General features: G+C 52.3%; 9 protein-coding genes across 9 annotated transcripts; 4 read left to right on the top strand and 5 right to left on the bottom strand.

The window, feature by feature from the left end:
* Window positions 1-28: 28 nt before the first annotated feature.
* Window positions 29-949, bottom strand: ASPSYDRAFT_57495 (RNA methyltransferase; the record flags this gene model as incomplete). Its single annotated transcript, XM_040849378.1, has 4 exons — window positions 29-273; window positions 357-649; window positions 717-815; window positions 873-949. 4 exons carry the CDS (start codon window positions 947-949, stop codon window positions 29-31), a joined length of 714 nt encoding a protein of 237 aa, XP_040703797.1.
* A 224-nt stretch (window positions 950-1,173) lies between these two features.
* On the top strand, window positions 1,174-2,324 carry ASPSYDRAFT_149010 (putative Golgi reassembly stacking protein; the record flags this gene model as incomplete). Its single annotated transcript, XM_040841859.1, has 3 exons — window positions 1,174-1,341; window positions 1,399-1,482; window positions 1,560-2,324. The coding sequence occupies 3 exons, from the start codon at window positions 1,174-1,176 to the stop codon at window positions 2,322-2,324; spliced, it is 1,017 nt and encodes a 338-aa protein (XP_040703796.1).
* Window positions 2,325-2,436: 112 nt separating this feature from the next.
* Window positions 2,437-3,419, bottom strand: ASPSYDRAFT_57471 (MICOS complex subunit MIC26/MIC27; the record flags this gene model as incomplete). The annotated part of the gene is made up of 4 exons (XM_040849374.1): window positions 2,437-2,469; window positions 2,633-3,199; window positions 3,269-3,337; window positions 3,405-3,419. The coding sequence occupies 4 exons, from the start codon at window positions 3,417-3,419 to the stop codon at window positions 2,437-2,439; spliced, it is 684 nt and encodes a 227-aa protein (XP_040703795.1).
* Window positions 3,420-3,506: 87 nt separating this feature from the next.
* ASPSYDRAFT_44391 (mitochondrial intermediate peptidase) lies at window positions 3,507-6,131 on the top strand. Its single transcript, XM_040846844.1, has one exon. The coding sequence runs from the start codon at window positions 3,627-3,629 to the stop codon at window positions 6,009-6,011; it is 2,385 nt and encodes a 794-aa protein (XP_040703794.1). The 5' UTR covers window positions 3,507-3,626; the 3' UTR covers window positions 6,012-6,131.
* Window positions 6,132-6,845: 714 nt separating this feature from the next.
* On the top strand, window positions 6,846-8,174 carry ASPSYDRAFT_915936 (uncharacterized protein). The gene is made up of 2 exons (XM_040852513.1): window positions 6,846-7,876; window positions 7,939-8,174. Exon 1 carries the CDS (start codon window positions 6,981-6,983, stop codon window positions 7,845-7,847), a length of 867 nt encoding a protein of 288 aa, XP_040703793.1. The 5' UTR covers window positions 6,846-6,980; the 3' UTR covers window positions 7,848-7,876; window positions 7,939-8,174.
* On the bottom strand, window positions 7,994-12,162 carry ASPSYDRAFT_916426 (M protein repeat protein). The gene is made up of 4 exons (XM_040852523.1): window position 12,162; window positions 8,460-12,101; window positions 8,301-8,371; window positions 7,994-8,246 (listed from the first exon to the last, which is right to left on the bottom strand). Exons 2-4 carry the CDS (start codon window positions 11,793-11,795, stop codon window positions 8,141-8,143), a joined length of 3,513 nt encoding a protein of 1,170 aa, XP_040703792.1. The 5' UTR covers window positions 11,796-12,101; window position 12,162; the 3' UTR covers window positions 7,994-8,140.
* A 643-nt stretch (window positions 12,163-12,805) lies between these two features.
* On the bottom strand, window positions 12,806-15,038 carry ASPSYDRAFT_30802 (uncharacterized protein; the record flags this gene model as incomplete). Its single annotated transcript, XM_040844816.1, has 2 exons — window positions 12,806-12,987; window positions 13,037-15,038. 2 exons carry the CDS (start codon window positions 15,036-15,038, stop codon window positions 12,806-12,808), a joined length of 2,184 nt encoding a protein of 727 aa, XP_040703791.1.
* Window positions 15,039-15,382: 344 nt separating this feature from the next.
* On the top strand, window positions 15,383-16,891 carry ASPSYDRAFT_57468 (serine/threonine-protein phosphatase 2A activator; the record flags this gene model as incomplete). Its single annotated transcript, XM_040849373.1, has 4 exons — window positions 15,383-16,008; window positions 16,076-16,427; window positions 16,476-16,708; window positions 16,750-16,891. 4 exons carry the CDS (start codon window positions 15,383-15,385, stop codon window positions 16,889-16,891), a joined length of 1,353 nt encoding a protein of 450 aa, XP_040703790.1.
* A 209-nt stretch (window positions 16,892-17,100) lies between these two features.
* ASPSYDRAFT_148439 (Saf4/Yju2 family protein) lies at window positions 17,101-18,213 on the bottom strand (the record flags this gene model as incomplete). The annotated part of the gene is made up of 1 exon (XM_040841815.1): window positions 17,101-18,213. A coding segment is annotated over one exon (1,113 nt), but the record flags the coding sequence as incomplete, so codon positions are not given.
* Window positions 18,214-18,313: the final 100 nt, after the last annotated feature.

Raw genomic sequence — 18,313 nt, 5'->3', positions numbered from 1 at the left:
CCGAATTAAGATATCAAGTGTGGAATCATTAGAAAAGTTGAAAGCCTCCATAGAAAATACACAACGCTTTGCTTGCCCCCCTCATACAATAGTGCATTACAGGAGCAGGCGAATTATCTTTGACCATCCCAGCCAGCTGATTCAAATCCGACGTTCGTGGCAGGTAAAGTATCACATAGGGTGTAAAAAGAGAGAATTCCGTATAGAGTGTTTTCAGGGAATATGGCTCCATTGTCCGAAGATCGAATACGGAAGCTGATCGATATCCAGGGCCTAAAGGTGAGACAATGAGTCATTAAAGAAATTCACAGTCAGATAATAGGTCACGGGAGAGGTTAATGCACAAAGGGACATACCTCCCCAAGGCGGGCTCGCAAAGAGCACGCTATATGGTGCCAAGTCCTTCAATTGCGACTTGATGATCTCAAAGCAGTCACCTTGAAACCAGGTAATTTTATCCGCGACACCGTAGACCTCCGCATTGTGTTGGGCGCATCGCAACACCGCGGGGTCTTTCTCAATGGCATAGACTCGTTTCCAATGCCCGGACCGCGCGAACGCTATGGTATTTCCCCCAGCACCAGCGAAAGCATCCACTAGGACCTTTCGATCCGTGGGTGCAGAACTTGCTATTTGATCGGCAATCTTTCTGTGCGTAGGTAACAGAGGTTAGAATCGTCCTTTTAGCAATGGGCATCTCGCGGGGATTCACATACGTAGCCACCGGCTCTGGAGTAACGCCGAACCACGCATCATCGGTCAGCCAAACACCATCATCGTATTTGGAGAATAGGTCGTAACGCTGGGACCAGTAACTGTAAGAAAAAAATAGTTAGTTGGGCGCTCCGCGATAAGCCATCAGGGAAGCATACTTCTGAATGTCCCAGGGCACCTGACCACGGTCCTCATAATGATGGACTTCTGGAGGGGGTTCTTCATCACCAGACATAACGGCTCAATCGTGATCAAGACATGAATGAAAGGCGGGGCAGAGGAAAGGTTCTTCGTACCCTCTGGTCGCAGATGGTGATGCGTCTCTGCCGCATTGAAATCTATTGATAACGCGGGTTTGTTTTGTTTGCATCCCCACATTGAGGACAGCTTCATCCCGACAATGGTTGTCTCGTTTCCCCTGCATTTCACTCCTCGCTTGACTCTCAAAGAAGTCTCAAAATGTTCGGAGCTCTCAATAGATTTATTGGCCGGCTAGACTCCGAACCCAGTTCCCAGCAGTCACGGTCCGACAATGCCTTCGGGTATCAAGTCCTCCGCAACAAAGACCCCGAAGTACCGCTAGAGCCTTGGTTCGATTTCATTGTTGGGATAAACGGGCGTTTAATCGTGCGCTGCCTTACCGTGTCCTTGGGATATCTCAATTGCGTTATCTGACTTCTATAGGATGACCCTGACCCAAACCTTTTCGCAACAGAAGTGCGCAATTGCGCCGGATCTCGAGTCACATTTGCAGTTTGGAGCGCAAAGGTACGCGGTCATTCTTGTGGAAACCTCCAACCTCTTATACTGAAAGACGAGATGTTAAAACCATTGACGACTCGCAGGGCCAACGAACGCATACAGTATCAATCGTCGTCCCGCCGTCCAACCCAACCCTTGGCCTTGCACTCCAACTAGCCCCGCTATCATCCACACAACACATCTGGCATGTGCTCAATATCCCGTCCCCTCTAAGCCCAGCCTACAGAGCTGGTCTGCTACCTCACTCCGATTACATCATCGGCACGCCGAGCGGAACACTACGCGGGGAATCGGCACTAGGAGAACTTGTTGAAGACCACTTGGACCGCACTTTGGTGCTATGGGTTTACAACAGCGAATTCGACGTGGTGCGCACAGTCGACCTTGTTCCCACACGGGGCTGGGGTGGCGAGGGTGCACTAGGAGCGGAACTTGGTTATGGAGCCTTGCACCGATTGCCGGTTGGATTGGGAGAAGAGGTCGAGGGACCGGGAGAGGTAGTGTTCGAAACGCGCGCCGACGGAACATCAACACCAGTTCCTGAGCCTACGGTATTTCCTACAAATGCAGACGCTGGGATTCCTGCGCCACCACAGCAGTTCCTTGTCCCTGCGAATATGAAATCGCCTCCGCCATTGGCATCCGCGGCTTCGGCTCCCCAGGCATCGCACCACGGAAAGAAGGCGCGTGGGGCCAGGGCATCACCGCACAGGGCTTTCGATGATTATTTTGCAGAGGGTGAACAGAAGAGCAAGGAACAAGATCATGTTCCGTCACGGAGGGGCACACCGCTACCTCCACCCCCCAAAGCCGGTGGGCCACCCCAAGAAGAAAAGGGATCAGAATAGAAGAGACGTTGTTACGGCTTGCAACAGGTGGTTTTTTGGCGTTCTAGTTTTATATCCATAGTACAAAAGGAAATGAACTGTCTAGAACCTGTTCATCGGAAACTTCTTACAGTTACATGTGCGCTATAGGACACGGGCCTAACCGCTATCAAGATGTAGATAAGCGAAACAAACAAACCAAGGAAATGGAAGGAGAGCATAGATAAAATGTCTACTTAGTGTCCCTTGCTCACAACTTCTTCCAGCTTCTTCCGAGCGTCCCCGATCTTCTCCTCCATTATGGCACGTGCCATACCACTGTGAGCCACACCAGTGGTCCAGATCTGCTCTGCCCGTTCCCGAAGGTACAAGTGGTTGTCTGCCACCGCAGGCACACGCTTCTCATACTCCCAGATCAAGTCGGAGACATTTCGCATGGTAACAGGGAGGAGGGACCAGGCCGCAATGGTACCGAATGCCAAGGGGGTGGTGCCACGCAGGAAACGGCCGCGGTTACGAGCAACAATTGATCCAGCCATGGCAGCAACGACCACGTAAATGCCGCCGGGAGTCAGCTTCTCTCCGGATTCCGCGGATGGTGCCAGCGAGGCGATGGTGTTGGTGAAAGCGTTCTCGATGTGGAGGGCACGAGAGAGGACATTGTTGAAACCAACCTCGGCGGCACGCGACTGCTCGTAGAGGAAAACACGAGCGTGTCGGACCTGGGCCGTCAAAAGGTCGGTGGGTGTCGGAGACGAGGGCGATTTGGTGGCTGTTAGAGCTGTTGTGATGTTTGAAGGTTCGGGAGTTGTAGCGGCTGTGGGTTCGGGAGCTGATGTGGACGGGGCAAGGGTGACGGCAGATTCGGAGGGGAAGTCATCGTAGATGGGTTTTCTCTGTTGTAGTTAGCAAACTGAGCTTCTTGGGCCTTGTAGTCTGAATCAAGGTCTAGCTATGGGACGTACGGGCTCCTCGGCATGAGCTTGCCGGGGATACAGAGCCACGGCTCCGGCCAACAGAGACGCAGAGAGTCGCTAGAAACGCAATTGGTTAGCAGGAGCATTGGGCGCAGTGAATTTGGTATGCATGAGGGTTAAATACCTGGTACATGGCCATGATATGGGCAATTGGTGGAGGTCTAGGAAGGAGGAGAGGTTGAGATGATGAAATGAGATCCGAAGAAAAGTGCCAAGTTTTTTCTCGGCCGCAGTCGGTTGTTCGTCTTCCTTCATTCATACTCGGCCACTCCCTCCCTTCAAGAGCCTTTCTTGTTCTTTACTTTTCAATTTTTTCTAATGTACTCTACGACTAGTCCAGGTTAATATGCTGCGACCGTGGATCTGTCGCACTTGTCGACTGCAACAACGCCTGCACCGTCGCTCCATCACGACTTCCGCTCTCCGACCAGCCTCTGCGTCTGCCACCCCTGTCCATTCCTCGCCCTCCAAAGGCCCGGACGATGATATCCTCCGTCGGGTCTTCGATTCCCAGCCATTTTGGCGCGACTTTTCTGCCTCCTCGTCCTTCTCTCCGGACCGAAAGCCGACCGGTCTGGTTCAAAATCAGTACCTGACCAGTCCCGACGGATTTCGCGCCTTTGCGCAGGTGTCGCTACAGAAATGCCAGACAATAGTCACTCGAGTACTTACTGCTTCAACGGTCGATGAATACCGGGGCCTCGTACGTCAGTTGGACCGACTGAGCGACCTGCTGTGTCGCGTCATTGATCTGTCCGACTTCATCCGGGCCTCCCACCCGGACCCGCCCGTCCAAGAGGCCGCGGGCCAAGCATATGCTTTGATGTTCGAGTACATGAACGTACTCAACACCACTACCGGCCTCCATGATCAGCTGCGCACGGCGCTGGCCCAGCCAGAGGTCACGTCCCATTGGTCCTCTGAAGAGACCATTGTGGCCCGTATCCTGCTCCAGGACTTTGCCAACTCCGCAATTCATATGCCCCCGCATGAGCGCCAGCGCTTCGTCAGTCTCTCCAACGACATCAGCCAGCTTGGGTCGGCATTTGCTCATAGCGCAGAGCCAGCACGCTCACATGTCGTTGTACCTACTAATGAGCTTCGCGGTCTGGACCCCATCCTGATTAAGCAGATCAAGCGATGGAATCCCCGTTCCGCCGCTGTTCCTACAGTGGGGTTGATTCCGCGCCTAGCATTACGTTCCGCTCACAGCGAGGATGTCCGTCGCGAGATATACCAGGCCACACGTACTTCCAGTTCGCGCCAGGTTCAGCGCCTCGAACAGTTGCTGTCCAAACGTACAGACCTAGCTCAGCTCGCAGGATTTCCCACGTTCGCTCATATGACTCTCAAGGACAAGATGGCCAGAAGCCCTGCCGCCGTATCAGAATTTTTGACCACCCTCATAACCAGCAACCGTCCGGATGTACAAGAGGAGCTAGCCCAGCTTCGGGCTCAAAAGGGAAGCCAGCTACAGCCCTGGGACCACGCATACTATGTCCACCAACGAGTTCAACAGTATGAGACTGCCCAGCAAATTCGCAAGTCGCGCGAATTGGCTATCATCCCTGAATTTTTCTCTTTGGGAACAGTCATGCAGGGGCTGTCGCGTTTGTTCGACCGTCTTTACGGCGTTCGTCTAGTTCCCCGTGAGACGGCACCAGGGGAGACTTGGACATCCGACGTCCGCCGCCTGGATGTGGTGGACGAGGAGAACCGGCCACTTGCCGTCATATATTGCGACTTATTCTCCCGCCCCAATAAACATCCTAACCCGGCCCACTTCACTTTGCGATGTGCGCGAGAAATCACTCCGGAAGAGATCGCGGAATCTGCAGCGATGGACGATCCGGCGGTCGTCGCCCATCCGAACGATGGCATGGCGACTACTATTGACACACAGTCGCAAACACTTCGCCAGCTGCCAACCATTGCTCTTGTGTGCGACTTCCCCGAGCCCTCGTCTCCCACACCCACACTTTTGAGTGAGCATAGTGTGCGCACTCTTTTCCACGAAATGGGACACGCACTACACTCTATTTTAGGCCAGACCAAACTGCAGTCCATATCAGGAACGCGTTGCGCAACCGACTTCGCCGAGCTGCCGTCGGTGCTGATGGAGCGCTTCGCAACCGATCCGTCCGTCCTCGCTCTGTATGCTCGCCACTGGCAGACCGACCAACCTCTATCCGAGAACATGGTTCATCACATGGCACAGAACCGAGCCGCCCACGGCGCAATCTACGGCGCCGTGGAAAACGAAGCTCAGATTCTAATGGCGCTCGTCGATCAAGCCTACCATACAACTACCTCTGGAAACTCCTTCCTCGACACCACAAAACTTTACCAGCAAGTATACTCGACACACGCCAGCCTGCCAGATCCCGTTGACAAGCATGGTCGCCCGTCAACCTCATGGCAAGGATTCTTTGGACACTTGTACGGGTACGGCGCCACGTACTACAGCTACATCTTCGATCGGGCCATCGCCAATAAGATGTGGGAAGACGTGTTCGAGGGAGGTGCCGCGTCTGTTGACCGCTCCGCGGGTGAACGGTACAAGAATGAGGTTCTCCGATGGGGCGGGGGGCGTAACGGCTGGGAATGCGTTGCCGGTGTCCTGGGGGCGCACAACCCGTCCAACGCTAACGGTCGTCTTGTTGAGGGAGGGGATGAAGCGATGCGTGAAGTCGGCCGCTGGGGACTCGGCCGTGATGGAATATCAGGTTAATGGCTGCGTCCATTCCATTCTGTATTATACATATACCCATAGTACAAAATAGACGATCAAATGTATTAATATCTTCCATGAGGTCTGTATTCACGAAACATAGCGTGTAAATATATATGCTGCCAAGTTTGAGTATATCAACAAATCTCTTCTAGCCGCAGACCCAGACCCATTCCGTAAATATACAGTAGAACGGCCCTTTGCCCATTCGCTGATGATCGCCATGCAAGTGATGAGATCAACAGCAGGGATGGTACAGTAGTGCAAACACAACGACAGGAAGAACGGACAGAGCAAACGTATGCCATTCATTCATATTACTCCCGTCTCAATGGAGTATCCCGGAGTAGGTTGCACCCGTCGGCGATATTTATAGCCAATTGCTACTGTACAAATATTGACTAGTAACTACTACTGAGCGACGGCGCCCACTACCTACACTCTGCAGCCCGCAAGATGGTAGGGGCAATGTCTCACTTCCCCTCCTGGTCATGGAAAAGGAAAAGAAAGAAATCAGCTTCATGAACACGTCAGACAAGTACTACTCCTGTCTAGTACAACAACAGCTTTCTACTACTATACTAGCTCCATCAAAGCAATATTACCATGCCTCCATCCGCGTCGCACAGCTCGGTCCTCACATGTCAGATCCCAACGGTCACTGGGCCCTACATGAACTGCACCCTGGAGGGACATAGCCCATAAGACGCAACGATGCAAGAGGGCGCCACCGTCCATGCTTTTCTGTGTCACTTCAGTGCGCCAGCTCTCTCTCTACTGGCGTTCGTGGACCGCTGGATTCTCTCCGAAATACTATCCGCCACTCTCCCACTCGTTCATGTCTTTTCTTCCATTTCATTACATTCCGGACTGTTCTTCCTCTCGTCTGCCTCATTTTCCGCCTCCACGCCCTCTGCTCGTTTCTCCCTCTCTCTCTCCCGCACGTAGAGTAAACGCTAGGCATCAAAGATGCCACGCTCGTTTTCATCCTCCTCTTTCTCAACCAGCACATCCTCCTCGCTCTTTTCTGACCCAGTCTCTGGTCGTTCAATTTCTCGAACCCCCTCCACGCACAAGCTGAAACGATGGCTTTCGACGCATCTTCTTCGTCGACTGAACACCGATCTCGATTTCACCCACCACTATCACCACCGTATGAACAACAGCAAATGGTCGAACTCAGATATCATTTCTCACTCGCAGCAATCTTCAACAATACAAGTCCCCCCAGACCAGGCTGGGTTCATCGGACAGCCTCGGTTCACGCGCTTTTATTATGATCACGAGTACCCAGATGACGAGTCATTAAATGGCGGCCAAGCCGGGGCCCAGCGCCACACCAGAAGCCACCAACAGCAAGATGGAGATGGAGATGAAATAAAAGTAGAGGAAGAGATGGAGGAGGAAGAAGAGCGGAAAAAGGACATCGCTCTATGTGACAACTATGCCGCCTTCTGCCGCGCATTCACTTCTTCGCCTGTCCACTGCCGTAATATACCTAGACAGCCTCTGCCACGACTCCCCCAATCTACACCATACGAAGAATACGAGAACCACGACGGTCAGGATAAAAATCCTGCTTCTGCAGAAGACATGTCGCAGATGCTTTTTCTACCTGTTGGTGCGCATGGTTATAATCCTGCGTCGTGGACGTTGCCTAGGGCTCCATCGCCGCCACCCGGTATTCTGACGCCGGGACGGTATGAGGAGATCCAGCAGCAGCGAAAAAGTGAAGAATCGTTGAGGCACAAGAAGAAACGCGGGAAAGGCACTTTTATATGGTGCATGCCTGCTCGAACATCCTGGTGGCCGTGGGCCCGAAAAAGAGAATCTTGATAACTGCGGCGTCGGCGACTTTTTAATTTGTACCTACTTAACTAACCCGTTGTACACCGGTGAATTTCTCACTGACTAATGTTAATTATAGTAATGTCTTGCAGATAATATATTCGTCATTGCCCAGATACCGGTTACATATAGCAACAATCCACGGCGACGGTCCTTCAATCGGGTATCCTGAGCACTTTATTAAATACATCCCTAATCTTATACAAGGCAAATACAAAGGAAAAGAATGGAAGAAAAATAAATGTACCTGGATTGTCACCAGGTATTCCGTATAGGTGCTTTCACTGAGAAACGGCTTCTGTCAGTATTTCGGGCTGCGGCGTTGTAGACTGGCTGGGAGGATTAGGCGTTGGTCGCCGGGACACCTGTGCAAGTTCGCCGACAAGTCTATACCAGTTAGCCCCATTTCATCCCGAATCGCACTTTCAAGGGGCCACTTACCGCCGATGTTCATCATACCAATCGTCATTGGCCGACCGAATGTGTTTAAGCTGTTCCTGGATGCTGGCCATCTGAGTAAAAGAAATTTGGTCAGTAAGTGTTTGCATCACGGAAGTCTCCGAGGGGAGACAACGACGATCACAGACCGGGAGGTCCCACCGTTCCCTCGATCGATGAACCAATGTCCTCACCTTCCACTGCGGCTGCTTGGCCATCTTCGCTGGCTGGCGCTTTCTCCTCATCAGTTGCCCATCGACTGCCTTGTAGGCCCACGTTTGATCCCTTCACAAGATCCCTCTCAGCCTTAAGCGCAGCGAGTTCGGCTTCGAGCTCCCGAACGTGCTTGCGACTGCCCGAGATGGACGATTCAACCTCGCCCAGCTGATTGAGGAGAGTCATGTTTTTATCAATCTGGGCAGTGAGATCCTTTTCTCCCTGGGCGAGCTTTTCTTCAGTCGCGGTGTGATGCGCTCTAGACTCGTCTAGCTCTTTGGTAGCAGCGTCGTGCTTGGCCTTGAGCTGCGAGAGCTCCTCCTGGACGGCAGATACTTGCTTCGATGCCGCTTCCAACTCCGACTTGGTACCCTCGGAAGAGCCTAAGAGCTTTTCGAGTTCTTCCACACGAGTAATCATTGCTTGGTGTTTCTGCTCCCACTCATTCCTGTCATTCTCAATAGCAGATTTTTCGGTGGCATGTTGTGTCTTAGATTCAGTAGCGAACTGCTCCGCAGTGGCCAGCTTATCCTCGAGCTCGGCAACTGTTGCCTTCAAACCATCAACAACAGAGGTATCTTGGGCGGCGGTTTGTGCGGTAGTAAGCTGAGTCGTGACTTCTGCAAGGGCGGCATCGTGGGCTTTCCGAAGCTCAGCCAGTTTGGCTTCATGTGAGGATTCCAGATCTCCGCGAAGACCGGACAACTTAGACTCCTGAAGAGTGAGAAGCTCCTCGATGGCCTTGCTGTGCTCGGCATCTGTTTCAGCAGACCTTGAAGTCTGGGTAGTTTCCAGCTCCGTTTGAAGCTTGGTTTTGGCCTCCTCATGTTGTTGTTGTAGGTCAGCTAGCTCCTTAGCATGTGCAGCACTTTGGGATGCGATGCGTTCCATGGTTGACTTCAGCTCAGTCTCAAGGGCTTCGACCTTGCCAGCGTGGGAGCTCTCTAAATCACTGTTCTTTGACAGCAACTCATCATGCTTGGATTGGAGTTCCTCAAGGGCCTGTTGATGAGATCCAGACGCATCAGTCTTGACCTTCTCTAGTTCGGCAGCATGCTCAGCCTTCAACGCTTCGATGGACCTGGTGTGTTCCTCCGAGAGAGCAGCAGCCTTTTGGACCTGCTCATCCAGAGCCTTTTCTGCTGCTGCTGCCCGTTCCTCGGCAGCCTTCACATCTCCTTCCTGCTCGGCCTCTTTAGCCTTCAGCTTGGTCTCAAAAGCAACGAGATTCTGCTGAAGAGTCTCGGCCTGCGCTTGCTTAGCCTGTACCTCAGCCTGAAGCGCCTTGATCTCATCCTGCCCAGTGGAAAGCTGTGACTCCAAGGTTGTGACCTTGTCCTTGAGCGACTCGATTTCCTCAATCGCATGGGCCTGGGCAGCATTGGCGCCCTCTTCCAAGCCCTGTCGGGTCTTCTGAAGGGATTCTTCGGCACTCTGAAGTTTCTCCTGCAGAGTCTGTAACTCGCCCTTGTGGGCCGCTGTCAGCTCATTTACCGCATCCTCCTTGGCTTTGCTAAGAGAGGTTCGAAGCTCTTCAAGTTGCTGTGCATGGGTGCTGCTGGTAGATTCTGTGGCGGCCCTTGCGGTTGCAAGTTCATCGGCGTGGGAGTTGCTAGCAGAGGTCAAAGCCTCATCGTGCTCTGCCTTGAGCTTCGCAATAACATCCTCATGGCCTGTCTCGAGGGCTTTGATTTTATCTTCAAGTTCCTTTGCGGATGTTTGGCCTGCTTGTTGAAGTTCTGCTCGGGCAGCATCGACAGCCTGCTTCAATTCGGCTACCTCCTTTTCCTTCTCTGCAAGTTGAGCCACCGCCTCTTCGCGGCCGTGAGTTGAGGTGGACTCGGTCTCTGCGAGCTGAGATTGCAACGACGTAATCTTCTCTTCGAGGCTTGCGACTGACTGTTTTGTAGACTCCTCGGCAGCACGGATTTCTTCGTCCTTCGACTGCTTAAGACTTTCGATTTCGGCCTGTAGCTCCCCGCGCAGCCCCTCAAGTGCCGATGCTTTCTCGGTCTCGAATCCCTTGGTAGATGTTTCTAGACCATCTGCCTTGGATTGTAATTCGGCCTTGAGTGAATCGATTTGCTCAGCATAACCGGCAGCCGTAGCCTTCTGCTCTGAAAGTTCATTTTCCAGAGTTTCGAGCTGGGACTGGTGAGATTGCTTCAGCTCCTCGAGAGCTGCCGAAAGTTTTTCATCGCCCTGAGAGGCTGCCGTCTGGGAAGCATCTTCCAAAGCCTTGACAGACTTTTCTTCAATTTCTTTTCTTTTCGCTTCCGCTTCCTCAAGCTGGGTACGCAAGCCTTGTAGTTGCTCTTCATGGCTGGCAACCAATTGGCCAATCTCCGCAGCGTGCTGCTCCTGCAAAGCTTTTGTGGAGTCTTCGTGTTCATTGTCAGCACCTTCCGTCTTCGGCGCCTGTGCCAGTTTCTCGGTAACGGTCTCCAACTCGGCTTTCAAGCTCTCGATGGTACTCTCACTTTCCGTGAGCTTACCCTGAAGGAATTGCAATTTAGCGGCGTCTCCTTCGGAGGTCTTAGGCGTGGTACTCAGCCGCTTTGTGGCAGTTGTTGTTGCTGCAGGTCTTGTGGCAGTTCGCGTAGCCGTGGTAGAAGTGGTAGGACGGGTAGTTGTGGTCGCCGACTTGGTAGCTGGCCTCGTCGAGGAAAGTGTGGAGGTGCGAGAACCGGTGGTGGACGCAACGCTGGATCGCCGGTCCAAGGTGGAGGTCGTCGATTTCGCCGGGGCTCTGGTGCTCGTGGTGCTACCCGCAAGCGACATGCGTTTGGCAGACCCAGAGATTCCGCGCTTCTCATCACCGGAACTGGCAACAGAGCGGGATTTCTCATCAGCAGAGCTAAGTGACGGCCGAGAGCGATGCGACGATGTAGTGGATGTGCTGAGGGGCTTGCGCACAGTGCCAGTTGTAGTTGTCGGTCGCGTGGGTGGTTTACCAAGGGTGCTTCCGTTCGAACCAGGGGTGCGGGTAGTGGATGAGGCGGCCTTGGGATTAGAGATCGAGCTAGGTCTCTTGGTCGCAGACGTTCCGGAGACAGGACGCTTCGTCGCCGAAGTGGCGGACGCTGTAGTCTTCTTGGCGGGAGATGCCCTCACATTTTCCTTATCCTTGGAAGTATCTGGGCTCGTCACTGGCTCCTCACTGCCAGAGACGGCACTTGATTCAACTGGAGTAGCAGGGGGTATATCTTCGGCTTCGGCCTCAACTTCGGCCTCGACTTCGGCCGGAGGAGCGGGGGCCACGGGTTCCTCAACAGACGACATTGCGCGTATAGCTGATATATGGGACGGTAGATGGGGTTATTATGCCGTAAAGGACGATTTGCGATAGCGTCCTAGAGCTCTACAGAAGCTTCAATTAGCATAAAAAGATTGGAAAGATTAAAAAAAATAAAAATATCATCAGCGGAGGTACACCGCCGCAAAGACAGCATTCAGTGAACAAAGGAGCGCAACAAGATCAGAACGGAGGTCAAGACGACTGGCGCGGGGAGAGAGCAAGTGATATTGTATGCCAATAATCACAGACGATCATGCCCCTGATGTCCCCGAAGCGGCCGACTCGACCCCCTTCTGCTTTGGGTAGCAAAATGCGACTGCAGCACAATCATGAATCAGTTGACAACTCACCCGTACAACGTTGCTAACGTCCAATTGCAAAGCTGAGACACTCAATCAAGTAGCCGCACCAGGTTAGGTATTGGGCCGTATCCTGCACGAAGCGAATGGTGAGTTGTTAGCGGCGTGTCCTCCAAGGTGATGGGTCGGGCCCAGAAACTAAACAGTCGCGAAAGTCGAAACACGTACTTGGGCTGCACAAAAGAAAGATTGACAACAAACGAGAAGCGAAGATTTCCGGGGATATCAATTATTAGGAATTAGGCAGAACAAGAAGAAACAGTAGATAGAGGATCAGGCTGAGGGGAACAGCAGGAACAACGCAGAGTCGCAGGCCGCAAGACAACGCAGAAGAGTAAGGAGCAAAAGGACGAAAGAGGGGAAGGAACAGGTCACCTGGGCGCTATTCCCCTCTGGGCAATGACCTACACTAGAGGTATGGCTACAAGTTTCGAGACGAGAACCCCGAAATAATATTATAGGTAATTGAGGAGGCGTAGATGATAAATAAAGGGAATAATTCGTTATTCGACAGACGGTAGTAAATAACGCGTCAGGGGTAATGTTATGTGAATGTGTGGTCCCGGAGTTTCGGTTCCATGGTTCGTGTGTATACACCTCGGTCTTCATAGACCTACACTGGAGGTGGAAGCTTTCTAGTCCCGCACACTAAGCAGCCATTGCCGTTTCTCTCGTCCTTCTCTCGTGCGTAATTCGTCGTGAATTTTGGGTATATAGTTATCATAGATTTCTTCCGCCTTGTCTCGCAGTTCTCGTACCGTCCTTCCTTCTAGTCTGTCGCCAAAATCCTTGATGATCGAAATGTATCTCTTGGGACCTAGGGCCGTTAGTGCAGTTCGCAAGACTGAAACCGAAACAATACATACCTTTATGCCGCATCAATCCGTCAATAAGAGCCAATCCTTCAGAATCAGCCCACGGTTTCTGAATCGTCACCATGGGGCCGTTGCCATTTACACCATCCGATCCGCTGCTCTCACCACTTGAGTCACCGGCATCCAACTGAGTACTTCTTAGCATGTCTGTTTCTGAAGCTTTTATAAGCCTCTGCAAGGGCTCCCGTAATTTCTGAGTGCAGGTAGATGATTCCACGTATCTCTCCTTTACCAAACTCGTCATCCGCTTGCAAAGGCGGGCTAGTTTGTTCAGGGCACTGTATAGGTGGTCATATATACTGGAAAGGGATCTGGGACTTGAATGGTAAGCATCGAAAATGGTGAAAACCAGCTTTATAATGGCCGGGATAACCCGTGCTTCGAATGCTTCGAATAGTTTACTGCTTTGTTTTTTCTGGCGCTTTATAACGAGATTGTAAACTTCATCCAGTATAGCATCCCCCTCATGGGAGATCTGGTCCAGGTGTTCCTTGTGATCGTGCGAGTCCTTCGGCGACAGCCTCTGGGGCCGATCTGAGTTTTGGTATAGGTCTTCGTACCAACATTGCAAGTCATCAACAAACTCGATAGTATCCTTCAAACCATATTTCGTTAACGAGTTAGCCTTTTGCTTCATCCTGCGTGCCTCTTTGATCAAAACATTCCAGTTTTGCTCTTGCTGTCCAAACTCCATGGCTTCTTTGCATCGAGGATATGGGCTCTCCGGTACATGGTTTTCGACAGTTTCATTATTTCTGTAATTCGCAACTATGCGACTATTTCGGTTCCTTATCCGTCGGCTCACTAGAGGTCCGTTGGGTCCTGGGTGCTTTGCTTCATTGACTGGAAGCCTCGAAAACGACATCCGTGGTCGATTTAGCTCGTGGCCAACAGGACGCTTTGCTGAACTCGGCACGTCCTGAGAGCGGTCTGGTCTTCTGCGGCGTCCGGGGGGGACAGGGGACCTTTCGGGCGTCGACTCACTATAGGCAGCGGACGTGGTTCCTGGGCTTCTGGTCCGATGTGCGCGAGTATTAGGGGGTTTCCTAAGCTTACCAGACCGAGTTGCTGGCAAGGATGTCTGGTCTGGAGAGTCCTGACGTACAAAAAGGGAAGAGTCGGATGACGCCTCATCTGGACTTTCGTCATCGCCCTCCGCATGCTCGGAATTCACTATTTGCTCTCCATCACCCATCTCCTCGTCACCGTCGCCATCTTTCGAGGGTGAGGAGGTTGGATGACCCCGGGTTGGTTGCACCGGTGATAAGGGTGTTTCGGGCGCGTTGTTTGGGCGCGTAGGAACCACAACCGAGGGGCCCGGCAAGACCGCTTCTGAGGCGGGTCTTTGAGTTCTTCTTGAACCCCGTGTAACTGGTCTGTTACCGGTAATTAATTCCGGTGCCCTTTCGGAAATTTGGATTTTGTGAGGGGATTGGGCTGACTCAAACCACCCGCTTTGTTCAAGTTCTTGAGTCAGGAAAGCTGAAGGTGACGCGCTTCGCGAGCGACGGGGACTACTGGCTTCCGAAAAGAAATCAAAGTTCCCAATAATTTCATTGTCCTCATCTTCAAGACCGTTTAAACCCTCATCCTCATTAACAGGCTCATTATCAGTTCCATCCTGACGGGGCTCCTCTGATTGCTCTCCACCCACGTTATCCTCATGGTAGTCGACGTGCGAGACTTGGGTCCGAGCAGGTATTTGAAGCGGGCTATTTGGTATATCCGTTTGAGGCCTAGATAGGCGCATGGATCGACGTGGAGTCAACAGCGATGACTTGCTCTTAGGTTGTTCAGGGGAGTTTGGTATCTCGAAGATAGACCTCCGTGGCGCTCTCGGGATATTCCTCAGTTGACGTGCAGGGCGGGCACTTTGCGTTTGGCGATCCTCCGCGACCGGATCCTTTCCATTCATGACATTGTTGATAAGATCTAGAGCTTGTGTGGTGGAGTTGCGTTTTCTGCGCGAAGCTGAGCGCGCCGGGGTCACCATGGTGAAAAACCTCGTTCAAGTAGGGACTGGACAACATCATCAATATTCAAAAGCCTGATCGGTGGGCATCTAGAGCTCTAACAGTACCTGGCTGGCAGACTTGCGGAGGTGTGAACGTTCCGGCTGGAGCGCGTGGACGGGTAAAGCTGAACTCAACTAAGCGCGTGCAGCTACCGTATCGAGCTCGGATCATGGCGTCATGGAGCTCGGGCATTCTCCCACTCCCAGCTCTGAGCTTCTAGCCAGGAACAACCCCACAACTCCACAATTCTTATCTTTTCTCAAGAGCTTTCACTTTCCTTTTATATCCAGTCAAATTAACTATAGCAGAATTGCACGACGCTATGGACCCTTCGCACGTCCGCACCCTGCCCAAAATCGACACCTCCGCGGGGCACAATTTCAAGCAGCCCAGTAAACGGATCAACGAGGGTCAAGATGTGAACGAGTTCCTATCGTCCAAAGCATACGTCGATATCATGACCTTTCTCCTTCAGCTAAATCGCTCAATGTTCCCTTCGAAATTACCAGATGGACGAGTACAGACATGGTCACTCAACTGCGAAGCCGTCGAATACTCCGCACCAGTGCGCCAACTACAGCTGCTGCTGTCGAAGCTTGAAGCGATCCTCGAGGAAGCTCCGCCTGATACTGGACCACGTAGATTTGGCAATATAAGTTTTCGGAAATGGCACCAAATAGTGGAGAGTCGGGCTGCGAACCTTCTAGAGGAATGTTTATCCTCTGAAATCCTGCAAACCCCGTCTTCTGAGTCTGGTGGTCCGACAGCGGAGGTAGAGCTGATGGCATACTTTTTGGGAAGTTGGGGTAGCCCCCAAAGGTTGGATTACGGAACAGGACATGAACTGAGCTTTCTTGCCTTCCTGGCAGGAATTTGGAAGCTACATGGCTTCCCTCAGAACAGTCCTGGCGTAGAGGAGAGGGCGATAGTTTTGGGCGTGATACAACCGTACGTGTTTTCTCTACAGCATCTTGACGCACTATGGAAGCTGATACTGCTCTCTACATCTCTACAGATACCTCGAGCTCGTCCGGAGCATCATCAAGCGGTATACGCTCGAGCCTGCCGGCTCGCATGGTGTCTGGGGCCTGGACGATCATTCATTCATCCCATACATTTTTGGGGCAGCGCAACTAGCACCCGCAATATCCGAGTCAGACCCAATCCCTGAAGAAGGATCACTGCCTAATGCGCCAGCACCGAGTGGTGTGACAAAAGTAAACGTGGTGGAACGAGAAAGGACAGAAAACCTGTACTTCTCCGCCATCGGCTTCATTCACGATGTCAAACGAGGACCCTTCTGGGAGCACAGCCCAATGCTCTACGATATATCCGGCATACAGGCCGGCTGGGGAAAAATCAACAAGGTATGCTCAGCCTCACAATGCTCATATCTTGTAGCTCACAGCATCTAGGGAATGATCAAGATGTACAATGCTGAAGTGCTTTCCAAATTTCCAGTAGTCCAACACTTCCCCTTCGGATCATTGTTTAGGTGGGAGCGTGATCCCAATGCCCCTACTCCGGCAGCCACAGCTCATACGACTACTACAACGCGGAGAACGGACGAACCCGCCCCCTCCGCATCACCACAGGCTGCAGGCCCAGGAACCAGAGCCCCATGGGCGAGCACTACAGCTCCAGGGCCGTCATCAAGCACTCCTAGAGGCGGTGCATCGACTATTCCAGATACTTCGAGACTTCCTCCTGGCGCAACGGCTACAACACGAGCACCTTGGGCGAGTACGCAACGAGGGGGCCCAGCATCTACTGGCGATTCAACACCTACCGGTCAAGTACCAACAAAAGCCCCATGGGCGAAGTAACGTGAAATAGTGTAGGAATCTGTCTGGTCTGCTGTTTATAGCACATTCCTGGCCTTCTGTAATTATTGACAAACCATTGTATGCCGAATATCCGATATCCAAACAAAGGTAGAATGTAATGAAGCTAATAATTTTGTATCAATAAACCAACGCTATCTGGGTATCATTCGATCCTTAACGCCACGGCAAAGAGTACAAATACATTTCACATGAATCACTCCGAGTCTGACCCGTAATCCACAAGAGCAACCGGAATACCCTGGCTCCTTTCTGTCCCGTCCGGCATCTCCGGGACATCGCTCGTAGTAGGTTGGGAGTCACCACCAGTAGCACGTTCAATAGTTCTTGTCCCTTCTGTCTTCCCCGGGGCTTTCCTCTTCTTAACCCCCGGTTCCCACACGTTGTCGCCGTTGAGAAATGGGTCAACCGCAGCGCGTGTATTCCCCGCCAGCGCACTGCGAAACGAGGCCTTCCGTTCCGCAACCAGATCCACCCTTTTCCGTTTCCCATTCTTCATCGCCGTGTCATGAGCACCACCGCTAGTTTTCGAGGGAGACGAAGACGAATGTTGAAACATCGGCTTCGTGCGTATACCCCGTACAGCATCACCGCCACCATCATCATCCTCAAACTCAACCATCGCAGCCCGCAGCGTATCCTCCTCTACTTCATCCGCAATATCAATCCCTAGGCTCATCTTGTCTTTCAGCGCTTCCTTCCCAGCTTCTTTTTTCTCCAGAACCTTTCGCTCAGCCCTGAATCCTTTTCTCAATCGCCTCGACACCTCGTACGGATCATCCCAATCCCGATTCTGCCTCCGCTGCAACTCCAATATCCGACTCCGCGCCTCATCAACAACCTTCTTATCCTCAACTTTCCCCTCCAGCCTCGCAAACGGATCATCTCCGGCTCCAGAACCAGCCGCATCCTTCCGGTCAACCATAATCTCCCCAATACCCCTCCCTTCCTCATCAACTCCCAAATCCCTCTTCCTCCCACCCTCAACAACAACATAAGCCGTGTTCTTCGGATCGGTGCGAATCTCAATCCACTGCCCACAAACTGTGTGCTTGATCCGGAAACTGTATATCGGAGTCGAGTAGTAGTTCCCCACTTTTTTCTTCTCCGCATTAAACCGCACACCTTGCCCGATGATGTTCTCCGGGGAACAGTTCGTGCACCATACTGCAAATGGCATTTCGAATCGCACGATCAAGGCGCCTTTGCTTTGGAGGTGTCGCGCGCGCGCACCGAGCGGGTGTTTGTTGGCGAGCTTGTTGGCTGTTGTTAGACCTTCTTGGTCTGGCGGGATGTACCTATTCAACGATCGGTTAGGTTAGCTATGAATGCAGCGAGGGCAGGGAGAAAATTTAGACGAACCGCCCCATATCTGTGGGAGAGATATCATGGTTAGCTTTGCGTTGGGG

Source organism: Aspergillus sydowii (genome assembly GCF_001890705.1).
Source record: "Aspergillus sydowii CBS 593.65 unplaced genomic scaffold ASPSYscaffold_4, whole genome shotgun sequence".
Taxonomy (NCBI): domain Eukaryota; kingdom Fungi; phylum Ascomycota; class Eurotiomycetes; order Eurotiales; family Aspergillaceae; genus Aspergillus; species Aspergillus sydowii.
This window is presented reverse-complemented; position numbering and strand designations above follow the sequence as displayed.

Excerpts from the sequence above, each read along its gene's own strand:
- ASPSYDRAFT_915936 (XM_040852513.1), top strand. The coding sequence starts at position 6,981 with ATGCCACGCTCGTTTTCATCCTCCTCTTTCTCAACCAGCACATCCTCC.
- ASPSYDRAFT_44391 (XM_040846844.1), top strand. The coding sequence starts at position 3,627 with ATGCTGCGACCGTGGATCTGTCGCACTTGTCGACTGCAACAACGCCTG.
- ASPSYDRAFT_916426 (XM_040852523.1), bottom strand. The coding sequence starts at position 11,795 with ATGTCGTCTGTTGAGGAACCCGTGGCCCCCGCTCCTCCGGCCGAAGTC. Across the intron at positions 8,372-8,459 it reads GTTCATCGATCGAGGGAACG|ATGGCCAGCATCCAGGAACA; the intron begins GTGGGACCTCCC and ends TCTTTTACTCAG. Across the intron at positions 8,247-8,300 it reads TGGTATGATGAACATCGGCG|ACTTGTCGGCGAACTTGCAC; the intron begins GTAAGTGGCCCC and ends TAACTGGTATAG.